This window comes from Sciurus vulgaris (genome assembly GCF_902686455.1).
Source record: "Sciurus vulgaris genome assembly, chromosome: 1".
NCBI lineage: Eukaryota > Metazoa > Chordata > Mammalia > Rodentia > Sciuridae > Sciurus > Sciurus vulgaris.
The window spans coordinates 209,489,445-209,503,214 of NC_136461.1; the positions used below are offsets into that span (position 1 = coordinate 209,489,445).

Below are 13,770 nucleotides of genomic sequence, written 5' to 3' on the forward strand. Positions count from 1 at the left end.
GACCCCAGACCTACTGATTGCAACCGGCCTCCAGGATCCCACAACCACACCAAACACACGGGACCTCCAGGACCCCTGCCTGACCAACTGCATCCCGCCTCTAGGCCCTCCTGCTGACCACGGCCACACTCTGAGCTGCAGCTCCCCATTTGCCAAAACATTTGGAAGTCAGAGTGCCCATCTTGGATAACCCTGTAAGCCAGAGCTCCGTTATTTAGGTGGGGGAAATCCCATCCTGAGACGCCTGCTGGAGACTTGAAGCTCATTGTCAGGTACCTCTCATGCATCAGGCTACTGAACACTGGGAGGTTTTATTACTATATGATTGTTATACTGTAGATTTTCCTTTTTCTCCTTATTGAAAAAATTTAACTATTTCTTTACTTTTCTTGCTCTCTTTTCCTTTTGTTTACCTGTTCCCTCAGAGTCTCTTTCTCCCTTTTTTGCATGCTAACATCCAATTTCTTTTGATTACACTCTCACCCTTTCTATTATCTAGAACTTCTGTATATTCTTTTCTTATCCCATTAACAGCCATATTCTAAATCCCTCTGCATCCTCTTTGTCCTCCATCTGAAACTGCAGACCTTATTGCAAATCTGTTTGTTTTACTGAAGATAATATTTGAACTCATTCTGTTTATTATGACAATTTTGATATTGTCATAATAGAGGCTATTTGGTCTAGGATTGCATAGTGTCTGAATTGGGCACTGCTAATATTGATCTCCCCTTAAAGAAAGAGTTTTGGAAACCTATAGGGCCACTATAGGCCTATAGAGAGAAATCTGCAATACTCCAGATCTGCACTGCTAGAGGGAAGATACATAAACAACATGAAAAAACAAGGGAATAAAATGATCCAAACAAATCTAGATTCTATAGTAATAGAATCCAATGACAGTATGTAGAAGAAATGTCAGTAGAAGAAATGACAGAAGAAATGTCAGAAAAGGACTTCAGATTATACATGATTAAGATGATTCACAAAGCAAAGGATGAAATAAGAGAGCAAATGCAGGCAACGAATGATAATACCTATAAGCTGAAAGAGCACCTGCAGGAAGCAAAGGATCATTTCAAAAAAGAGATAGAGATTCTCAAAAAAACCAAAAGGAAATCCTTGAAATGAAGGAGACAATAAACCAAATAAAAAACTCAATGGAAAGCATCACCAACAGACTAGACCACTTGGAAGACAGAACCTCAGACACTGAAGACAAAATATTTAATCTTGAAAATAAAGTTGCCCAAACAGAGAACATGGTAAGAAATCATGAACAGAATCTCCAAGAACTATGGGACATCATGAAAAGACCAAATTGAAGAATTATTGGGATTGAGGAAGGCACAGAGATACAAACCAAAGGAATGAACAACCTATTCAATGAAATAATATCAGAAAATTTCCCAAACCTGAAGAATGAAATGGAAAACCAAATACAAGAGGCTTATAGAACACCAAATGCACAAAATCACAACAGATCCACACCAAGGCACATTATAGAAAATCCCTAACATTCAAAATAAAGATAGGATTTTTGAAGGCCACGAGAGAAAAGCATCAGATTACATATAGGGGGAGACCAATACGGATAGCAGCAGACTTCTCAACCCAGACTCTAAAAGCTAGAAGTGCCTGGACCAACATATTTCAAGCTCTGAAAGAACATGGTTGCCAACCAAGAATCCTATACCCAGCAAAACTAACCTTCAGATTTGAAGATGAAATAAAATCCTTCCATGATAAACAAAAGTTAAAAGAATTTGTAAATAGAAAGCCTGCACTACAGAATGTTCTCAACAAAATATTCCATGAGGAGGAAATGAAAAACAACAATGTAGGTCAGCAAAGGGAGGAACTTCCTTAGAGAAAAACCACTCAAAGGAGAAACCAAGCCAAATTAAAAACCAAAAAGAAGCCAAATCACTGGGAATACAAATCATTTTTCAATAATAACCCTGAACGTTAATGGCCTAAACTCCTCAATCAAAAGACATAGACTGGCAGATGGATTAAAAAGAAATACCCAACAATATGTTGCCCGCAAGAGACTCATCTCATAGAAAAAGACTAAAGGTGAAAGGATAGGAAAAAACCTGCCACACACACAGACTAGGTAAAAAAGCAGGGGTTTCCATCCTTACATCAGATAAAGTGGACTTCAAGCCAAAGTTAGTCAGTCAGAAGGGATAAAGAAGGACATCTCATACTGCTTAAGGGAACCATAAATCAGGGAGTCATAATGATACCAAATATTTCTGCCCCAAACAATGGTGCATCCCTGTACATCAAACAAATCCTTCTCAAGTTCAAGAATCACATAGACCACAACACAATAATTCTGGGTGACTTTAATGCACCACTGTCACCACTAGATAGATCTTCCAAACAAAAACCAACCAAAGAAGCCATGGAACTCAATAACACAATGAATAACCTAGACTTAATAGACATATATAGAATATTCCATCCATCAACGAGCGGATTCACTTTCTTCTCAGCAGCACACGGAACCTTCTCGAAAATAGACCATATGTTATGCCACAAAGCAGCCCTTAGGAAATGCAAAAAAATAGAGATATTGCCTTGTGTTCTATCAGATCATAATGGACTGAGAGTAAAAATCAATGACAAAATAAAAAAGGGAAATTACTCCAACACTTGGAGACTAAATAATATGTTATTGAATGAAACATGGATAACACAAAACATCAGGGAGGAGATTAAAAAATTCTTACAGGTCAATAAGAACGATGATACAATATATCAAAATCTCTGGGACACTATGAAAGTGGTACTAAGAGGAAAATTCACTGCATGGAGAGCATTCCAGAAAAGAATGGAAAGTCAACAACTAAATGACCTAACATTACAGCTCAAAGCCCTAGAAAAAGAAGAACAGAATAACAGCAAAAGTAGTAGAAGACAGGAAATAATTAAAATCAGAGCTGAAATCAATGAAATTGAAACAAAAGAAACTATTCAAAAAATTGACAAAACAAGAAGTTGGTTCTTTGAAAAAGTAAACAAAATAGAAAAACCATTAGTCACACTAACAAAGAGAAGGAGAGAGAAGACTCATTACTAAAATTCATGGTGAAAAAGGAAATATCACGACAGACACCACTGAGATACATAACACAATGAGAAGCTACTTTGAACATCTGTATTCCAACAAAATAGAAACTACCAAAGACATTGACAAATTTCTAGAGACATATGCTCCTCCCAAACTGAACCAGGAGGACATACACAATTTAAACAGATCAATATCAAGCAACGAAATAGAAGAAGCCATTAAAAATCTACCATCCAAGAAAAGCCCAGGACCAGACGGATTCTCAGCCGAGTTCTACAAGACCTTCAAAGAAGATCTCATTCCAATACTTCTCAAAGTATTCCAGGAAATAGAAAAGGAGGGTACCCTACCGAACTCATTCTATGAAGCTAATATCACCCTCATACCCAAACCAGGAAAAGACACATCAAGGAAAGAAAATTTTAGACCAATATCCTTGATGAACATAGATGCAAAGATCCTTAACAAAATATTGGCAAACCGTATCCAAAAACATATTAAGTGGGGTTCATCCCTGGAATGCAAGAATGGTTTAACATCTTTAAATCAATAAACGTAATCCATCATGTCAACAGACTTAAGGATAAGAATCATATGGTTATTTCAATTGACGCAGAAAAAGCGTCGACAAAATACAACACCCCTTCATGCTCAAAACACTAGAAAAAGAGGGATAGTAGGAACATACCTGAACATTGTAAAGCCTATTTGTGCTAAGCCCATGGCCAACATCATTCTTAATGGAGAAAAACTGAAACCATTCCCTTTAAAAACTGGAACAAGGCAGGGATGCCCTCTTTCACCACTTCTATTCAACATTGTTCTCAAAACTCTAGCCAGAGCAATTAGGCAGACCAAAGAAATTAAAGTGATACGAATAGGAAAAGAGGAACTTAAGCTGTCACTATTTGCTGATGACATGATTCTATATTTAGAGGATCCAAAAACCTCCTCCAGAAAACTTCTAGACCTCATCAATGAATTCAGCAAAATAGCAGGCTATAAAATCAACATGCATAAATCTAAAGCATTTTTATACACAAGCGACGAAACAGCTGAGAGGGAAATGAGGAAAACAACTTCATTTGCAATAGCCTCAAAAAAAAATAAAATACTTGGGAATCAAGGTAACCAAAGAGGTAAAAGATCTCTACAATGAAAACTACAAAACATTGAAGAAAGAAATTGAGGAAGACCTTAGAAGATGGAAAGATCTCCCATGTTCTTGGATAGGCAGAATTAATATTGTCAAAATGGCCATACTACCCAAAGTGCTTTACAGATTCAATGCAATTCCAATTAAAATCCCAATGACGGAGGTTTCAAGATGGCGGCCTAGAGGGTGGCTGCATTTCATGTTGCTCCAGGACTCAGGATTCAAAAGAGGAGAAATTGAGAGACTTGGGACCAACTCAAAGCAGCCGGGTGAGTCTCTCCCATTGGGGAGGCATCCCGGATGGGGCAGTAGTCCCGGACGTAGGGAACGTTGTGAAGTAGAGCTGCCGGCGAGACGCCCCTCCCCCCGCTGGAGCAGTGAACTCGGACAACTGGGAGCATCGGAGAGGAGGCCACTCAGCACAGCGCTGGGACTCGGAGCTACCACCGGGGCTCCAGCGGCTGCCCAGGCGAGGAGCGGCGAGGAGAGCTGTGTGGTCTCAGAACACCGGGGCCTGCCCTGAGGGGGAGGAGGAGGAGCACGGCCACTTGGATTCGGAGTGACTACACCAGAGCTACAGGCGGTTGCCAGAGGAGGGGCTGCGTGGCGAGCTGTTTGGACTCAGACCACTTCTGAACACCGGGGCCTGCCCGGAGGAGTAGGAGGAGGAGGAGGAGGAGCGCGGCGGGACGTTTGGACTCGCAGTGACTGCATTAGCACTCCAGGCGGCTGCTTAGAGGAGGAGGCGAGTGGTGAGTTGTTTGGACTTAAAGCGACCGCTCCTGAACACGGGGGGCTGCCTGGAGGAGAAGCGCGGTGGGTCGCTTGGTCTCGAGTGGCTGCACCAGAGCTCCGGGCGGTTGCCCAGAGGACGCGTGCAGCGGGTCACATGGATTCAGAGCCACTCAGAGCGACCGTTCCTGAACACCCGGGGGGGTTATCTGGAGAAGGAGGAGGAACAGGGAGGGTCACTTCGACTCGGAGTGATTGATTGCCCAGGGCTACGGGTGGTTGGTGGGAGGAGGAGGCACGCAGTGAGTTTCTTGGACTCCTAGTGACCGCACCGGAATACTGGGCGGCTGTCTGGAGGAAGAGGCGTGTGGCGGGTCTCTGGGACTCAGAGCGATTGTACGGGGCCCCAGGTGGCTGCTCAGAGGAGGGGACACATAGCCAGGTGATTAGGTGCAGAGCAGGGTCCCAGGATCTAGGAGGCTTCTGGGTGGAAGAGCCACACAGAGACAGGCTTAGGGGCGGAGCGAAGGTTCCAGGACTGCGGGCACATTCTCTGAGGAGGGGCAGCCTAAGGAGATTCATCTGCGAAGGGTGAGGCTCCCAGGCCCAGGAGGTAGGGCCGGGCCCCTGGGAACTTTGCAGAGGAAGGCAGCCCAGCCCAGGCGGTAGCTGTAAATTGAGGCGAACGTCTAGGAGGGAACTGACCAGCGAGACCTCCCCACCGGGTGAGTCTTCCCTACCGGGTGAGGTTTCCCCACAAGGACGGTAAAACCGGAGACTCAAGCCCAAACAGGCCTTGCCTCAGCCCGCACCCTAGTTCCCCTTTGGATGACCACTGGTCAACAAGTGGAGGCACCTCTGCCCACTAGCAGGGAATATACCCCACCTGAAGGCCACCACTCCTAGAGAGGCAGCTTCCTTGTGGAGCACTGCATTATCAACTTCCTCCAAGACTTCAGCCTACTGAAGGCTAAGGGGGGATATATATAGAAATCTTCAAGGACATTGTAAGTCAATAGAGGAAATCTGCAATATCTCAGCGGTCCACTGATACCTGAACAATATGAGAAAACAAGGAAAGAAAATGCTGCAAACAAATCTAGATGTTACATCAATAAAACCCAATGACAGCATGGCAGAAGAAATTACAGAAAAGAAATTCAGAATGTACATAATTAAAATGATCAGAGAAGCAAACAATGAGATGAAAGAGCAAATGCACGCACTGAATGATGAGATGAAAGAGCAAATGCAGGCATTGAATGATCGCACCAATCGACAATTAAAAGAGCAAATACAGGAAGCAAAAGATCATTTCAATAAAGAGTTAGAGATATTGAAAAAAACCCAAACAGAAATCCTTGAAATGAAGGAAACAATAAACCAAATTAAGAACTCCATAGAAAGCATATCCAGTAGGATAGAACACCTGGAAGACAGAACCTCAGACATTGAAGACAAAATATTTAACCTTGAAAACAAAGTTCAACAAACAGAGAAGATGGTAAGAAACCATGAAGAGAATCTACAAGAACTATGTGATATCATGAAAAGGCCAAATTTAAGCATTATTGCGAATGAGGAAGGCCTAGAGAAACAAGCCAAAGGAATGAACAATTTATTCAATGAAATAATATCAGAAAATTTCCCAAATCTGAAGAATGAAATGGAAAATCAAGTTCAAGAGGCTTATAGGACTCCAAATACACAAAATTACAACAGACCCACACCAAGGCACATTATAATGAAAATACCTAACATACAAAATAAAGACAGAATTTTAAAGGCTGTGAGAGAAAAGAACCAAATTACATTCAGGGGGAAACCAATACGGATATCAGCAGATTTTTCAATCCAGACCCTAAAAGCTAGAAGGGCCTGGAACAACATTTTTCAAGCCCTGAAAGAAAATGGATGCCAACCAAGAATCTTATACCCAGCAAAACTTACCTTCAAATTTGACGATGAAATCAAATCCTTCCATGATAAACAAAAGCTAAAAGAATTTACAAAAAGAAAGCCAGCATTACAGAACATTCTCAGCAAAATATTCCATGAGGAAGAGATGAAAAACAAAGAAGCAAATCAGCAAAGGGAGGAATTATCCTAAAGGAATTGTCAAATAAAGGAGGAAACAAGTTGTGTCAAACAAATAAATAAATAAAATTTAAAAAATGAGCCAAATGACCAGGAAACCAAATCATATCTCAATAATAACCCTGAATGTTAATGGCCTGAATTCATCAATCAAAAGACATAGACTGGCAGATTGGATTAAAAAGAAAGATCCAACAATATGTTGCCTGCAAGAGACTCACCTCATAGAAAAAGATACCCATTGACTAAAGGTGAAAGCATGGGGAAAAACATACCATGCACATGGACTCAGCAAAAAAGCTGGAGTATCCATCCTCATTTCAGAGAATGTGGACTTCAAGCCAAAGTTAGTCAGAAGGGATAAAGAAGGTCATTTCATACTGCTTAAGGGAAGCATAAATCAGCAAGATATAACAATCATAAACATCTCTGCCCCAAACAGTGGCTCATCCATGTATGTCAAACAAATCCTTCTCAATTTCAGAAACCAAATAGACCATAACACAATAATACTAGGTGATTTTAACACACCTCTCTCACCACTGGACAGATCTTCCAGACAAAAATTGAACAAAGAAACCATAGATCTCAATAACACAATCAATAATTTAGACTTAACGGACATTTATAGAATATACCATCCAACCAAGAGCGAATACACTTTCTTCTCAGCAGCACATGAATCCTTCTCTAAAATAGACCATATATTATTCCACAAAGCTAATGTTAGCAAATACAAGAAGATAGAGACACTACCATGTATTCTATCAGATCATAATGGATTGAAGTTAGAAATAAATGAAAGAGTAAAACACAGAAACTATTTTAACATCTGGAGATTAAACAATATGCTATTATATGATGAATGGATAACAGAAGATATTAGGAAGGAAATTAAAAAATTCTTAGAGGTAAATGAGAACAAAGAAACATCATATCAAAATCTCTGGGACACTATGAAAGCAGTACGTAGAGGGAAATTTATTTCATGGAGCGCATTTAATAAAAGAAGTAAAACTCAACAAATAAACGACCTAACACTACAGCTCAAAGCCCTAGAAAAAGAAGAACAGACCAGCACCAAAAGTAGTAGAAGATATGAAATAGTTAAACTCAGAGCTGAAATCAATGAAATTGAAACAAAAGAAACAATACAAAAAATTGACAAAATAAATAGTTGGTTCTTCGAAAAAATAAACAAAATTGATAAACCTTTAGCCACACTAACAAAGAGAAGACGAGAGAAAACGCAAATCACTAAAATTCGGAATGAACAAGGAAATATCACAACAGACAGGATTGAAATACAAAACATAATTAGAAGCTATTTTGAAAATCTATACCTCAACAAAATAGAAAATTTCGAAGACATCAACAGGTTTCTAGAGATATATGAATTGCCTAAACTGAACGAGGAGGACATACACAATTTAAATAGACCAATTTCAAGTACTGAAATAGAAGAAGTCATCAAAAGCCCTCCAATAAAGAAAAGTCCGGGACCAGATGGGTTCTCAGCCGAGTTCTACAAAACCTTTAAAGAAGAGCTCATTCCAATACTTCTCAAAGTATTCCATAAAATAGAAGAGGAGGGAACCCTCCCAAACTCATTCTATGAAGCCAATATCACACTGATACCTAAACCAGACAGAGACTCATCAAGGAAAGAAAATTTCAGACCAATATCCTTAATGAACATCAACGCAAAAATTCTCAACAAAATTTTAGCAAATCGCATACAAAAACATATTAAAAAGATAGTGCACCATGATCAAGTGGGTTTCATCCCAGGGATGCAAGGTTGGTTCAACATCCGGAAATCAATAAACGTAATTCACCATATGAATAGACTTAAAGTCAAGAATCACATGATTATTTCAATAGATGCAGAAAAAGCATTTGATAAAATACAGCACCCCTTCATGCTCAAAACACTAGAAAAAATAGGGATAGTGGGAACATTCCTTAACATTGTAAAGGCCATTTATGCTAAGCCCATGGCTAATATCATTCTAAATGGTGAAAAACTGAAAGCATTCCCCCTAAAAACTGGAACAAGGCAGGGATGCCCTCTTTCACCACTTCTATTCAACATCGTTCTTGAGACTCTAGCCAGAGCAATTAGACAAACCAAAGAAATTAAAGGGATACGAATTGGAAAAGAAGAACTCAAACTATCCCTGTTCGCTGATGACATGATTATATATTTAGAGGAACCTGGAAATTCCACCAGAAAACTCTTAGAACTCATAAGTGAATTCAGTAAAGTAGCAGGTTACAAGATCAATGCCCATAAATCCAACGCATTTTTATACATAAGTGATGAATCTTCAGAAAGAGAAATTAGGAAAACTACCCCATTCATAAAAGCCTCGAAAAAAATAAAATACTCGGGAATCAATCTCACAGAAGAGGTGAAAGACCTCTACAATGAGAACTATACAACACTAAAGAAAGAAATTAAAGAACACCTTAGAAGATGGAAAGATCTTCCATGTTCTTGGATAGGAAGAATTAATATTGTCAAAATGGCCATACTACCTAAAGTGCTATACAGATTCAATGCAATTCCAATTAAAATCCCAATGATGTACCTTACAGAAATAGAGCAAGCAATTATGAAATTCATCTGGAAGAATAAGAAACCCAGAATAGCTATAGCAATCCTTAGTAGGAAGAGTGAAACAGGGGGCATTGCAATACCAGATCTTCAACTCTACTACAAAGCAATAGTAACAAAGACGGCATGGTATTGGTACCAAAATAGAAAGGTAGATCAATGGTACAGAATAGAGGACACAGACACAAACCCAAATAAATACAATTTTCTCATACTAGACAAAGGGGCCAAAAATATGCAATGGAGAAAAGATAGCCTCTTCAACAAATGGTGCTGGGAGAATTGGAAATCCATATGCAACAGAATGAAACTAAACCCGTATCTCTCACCATGCACGAAACTAAACTCAAAATGGATTAAGGACCTTGGAATCAGACCAGAGACCCTTCATCTTATAGAAGAAAAAGTAGGTCCAGATCTTCAACATGTTGGCTTAGGACCAGACTTCCTTAATAGGACTCCCATAGCACAAGAAATAAAAGCAAGAATCAACCACTGGGATAGATTCAAACTAAAAAGCTTTCTCTCAGCAAAGGAAACTATCAGCAATGCGAAGAAAGAGCCTACAGAGTGGGAGAATATCTTTGCCAATCATACTTCAGATAGAGCACTAATCTCCAGAATCTATAAAGAACTCAAAAAACTCTACACCAAGAAGACAAATAACCCAATCAACAAATGGACTAAGGATATGAACAGACGCTTCACAGAAGATCTACAAATAATCAACAAGCATATGACAAAATGTTCACCATCTCTAGTAATAAGAGAAATGCAACTCAAAACCACCCTAAGATTCCATCTCACCCCAATTAGAATGGTGATTATCAAGAATACTAGCAACAATAGGTGTTGGAGAGGATGTGGGGAGAAAGGTACACTCATACATTGCTGGTGGGGCTGCAAATTAGTGCAGCCACTCTGGAAAGCAGTGTGGAGATTCCTCAGAAAGCTTGGAATGGACCCACCATTTGACCCAGCTATCCCACTCCTCGGCCTATACCCAAAGGACTTCAAATCAGCATACTACAGAGATGCAGCCACATCAATGTTCATAGCTGCTCAATTCACAATAGCCAGACTGTGGAACCAACCTAGATGTCCTTCAATTGATGAATGGATAAAGAAACTGTGGTATATATATACAATGGAATATTACTCAGCTATAAAGAATAATAAAATTATGACATTTGCAGGCAACTGGATGAAATTGGAGAATATCATGCTAAGTGAGATAAGTCAATCTCAAAAAACCAAAGGAAGAATGATCTTGCTGATAAGTGGATGATGATACATAATGGGGGGTGGGAGGGGGGCAAGAATGCAGGAAGGAGGGACTGTATAGAGGGAAAAGAGGGGTGGGAGGGTTGGGGGAAGGGAAAAATAACAGAATGAATCAAACATCATTTCCCTATGTAAATGTATGATTATGCAAATGGTATGCTATTACTCCATGTGCAAACAGAAACAACAAGTATCCCACTTGTTTACAATGAAAATAAATTTAAAAGTTAAAAAAAAAGCAGAATATCTCCTACAATCCTTAAGTGCTGCCATGGTTTGAACGAGGTGGCAGGGGTCCACGGGGGCATGGGTGGAAACTTGATCTACACTGTGAAGCATTAAGAGAATGGAAACTGAGTTTGCTGCTGGCGTTTCAAGGCTGAGCCTTCAGGAGTTGACTAGGGTCAAAGAAGGTCAGGAAGGTGGCCCCGTGGTTATATCCTGGTGGTTGTCAGAGGGACAGAGTCCAGAAAAGATGCACATCATGTGCTCCTGTCTCTCTGTGATGCCCTGAGTCTTTCTGGTTTCCAGTAACTCCACAAAATCACCTTTCAAAAAATAGGTTTTCAAATATCAGATCTATGGGCACACAGATGAGCCATCCTTAAAGCAGGCATGGATGCGCACACATGGGTGAACAGGCCCAACATGCATGCATGCACACAGTGAGCACACGGAGAAGCCAGATCTAAGTCACACCCACTCATGCGCATGCGCACACTTGGCCTGATGATCCAGCCTGAAATCCTGTCCTAAAATCCCAGAACAGCCTTGAGAACCGGGAGCGGGTGCTGCGGGAAGGCGGGACAAAGGTCCTACCTATCTTCTTGCTCCGCTCCTCTCCGCGGTTGTGTGCGATGATGGGTGAATAGATGAAGGGGCTCTTGGTCGACACACTCTGGCCCAGCAAGCTTTTCATCTTCTGGGGCCGGAGGCTGGCAGGAAGGCTCAGCAGCTTCACACGCCTATGATTTCAAACAGAACACAAACGCATCAACTGCCTTGGTGGCGTGGCTTTAGGACAGACCTTCCCAAACACCACGTGAGAGAAAACCAAAGCGCGCTGCGGGAAGAGAGGGCACTCACACCCAGCAGGACAGGCGGCCAAACGCTGCTGATGGCTGTACCACAGCCTCTGTGCCTGGGCCCAAGCAGGGTTTGCAGTAAGAAGGGCCAGGCTGAAACTCCACCACCCTGTTCGCCAGCTGCACGCCTCTGGACAAGGCCTTGCCTTCTCCAAGACGCGAGTTCCTGTCCATAAGATGCAGATGGGGTCAGAGCCTTGCGCGTGGAACTGGGGTGAGGACCTGGCACAGGCGGGCTACTCAGCAGAGGTGGCTCTTCTCTCGGTGTCTCCCTCTCCTGATGGCCTGCCCAGAACACGTGGGAGCAAGAGCCTGGTCCACACACTAACCGCACCCCTGCTTTGTCCATGTGAGTGACTGCTCATACCAGCACAGGGGCACGTGTCCAAACCCAAGCATCCAGCATCTACGGAGGCCCCTCCAATCCAGAGAGCCTGAGCACACCGGGGCATGTTCTCAGACATCAGCACCTTCTCAATTAACATCACGACCCCCTGCACAGCTTCAGAGCTCTGACACTTGTCTCCACACTACCAGTGAGGAAACCGACCCTGCGGCTGGAATTGATGAGGACGAGAGACACTGCGTGTAGACCTCCTTTACCACCATTAGGCTAGATGGCGTTAAGATCTGGAATATTCCTAGGCCTGAGAATGAAAGGACGAGGGGTAGACGTGGGGGCACTGAGAGGTCTGTGGGGACACTGGCTGACTGGCTGTGTGGACGTGCTCTCCCACCCCGCCTCCCAGCCTCTTTGCAGGAAGGTGAGGTCACCTGTGTAGCTCTGGCTGTGGGCCCGGATACAGCACTTCAAAGCAATGTGCCAGCCTCCAGCTCTCCTATCACGTGGCAGCCCTGGAGGCTAGGTGTTAAGATGGTGACCAAGACAGCATGGCCTGGGTCACTGAGCAAGTCCATAAGGTCAACTGCCCAGACAACAGCCCAACTCGCACAAAGTCTGTGTGAGTGGACAGTTTTGTGCAGTCAGTCAGTGAGGCTTCGGGGTTGGCTGCCCTGCCTTGGCACAGCCCAGTCTCTGGCTAACAGACACCATGTGACAGAGTCCGGAGATCACCACCTCTCTCAGCTGGGAGGTCCTGGGGCAACAGGGTGCTCCACCACTGGGCTACACTCCCAGCCCTTTTTATTTTTTATTTTGTTTGGCGTTTGCACAATCACAGAGGGCTGGGGACTCGAACCTGGGTCTCCAGCATGACAGTCAGGCACTCTACGTGAGGAGCTATACGGCCACCTTATTTTTTATTTTGAAACAGGGTCTCACTAAGTTGCCCAGACTAGCCCTGAACTCACAACCTTCCTCCTCAGCCTCCAGAATTGCTGGGATGACAGGCGTGTGCCACCCTGATCAGCTCTCAGCCATTTTTGAATAAGTGCCTATACTGATTCCCCAAATGGTAAAATTAACCTGAAAAGTTTAAGTTTAAATGCACCCGAGCAACTCAAAGCTCACTCTGGCTGCCAGGTTGGATCTTTATTAATTTAAATGCCTTCATTAACTCCAGATCCCTTTTCTGGGTTGAAGGAAATCAATGTTCATCAAAAAAACAATTGATGAGTCCTCAGCCCTTCTCATTTCCACTGGCAAATTAAAGACTCCTTGGTTAACTGAAAATGAAACTTAAATTCAATTCCAATTTCTTCTTTAATAATCCACAACATAGGAGGAAAAAAAGACTATGAGATGGCAGATGAA

At 42.1% G+C, this 13,770-nt stretch overlaps 1 protein-coding gene across 1 annotated transcript in view; it reads right to left on the reverse strand.

The window, feature by feature from the left end:
* TRAPPC9 (trafficking protein particle complex subunit 9) overlaps window positions 1–13,770 on the reverse strand; it is a 568,317-nt gene that overhangs the window by 436,383 nt on the left and 118,164 nt on the right. Inside the window, exon 12 of the mRNA XM_079106933.1 lies at window positions 11,791–11,936. Within this exon, the coding sequence (XP_078963059.1) occupies window positions 11,791–11,936 (146 nt within the window). The remainder of the gene's footprint in view (window positions 1–11,790; window positions 11,937–13,770) is intronic.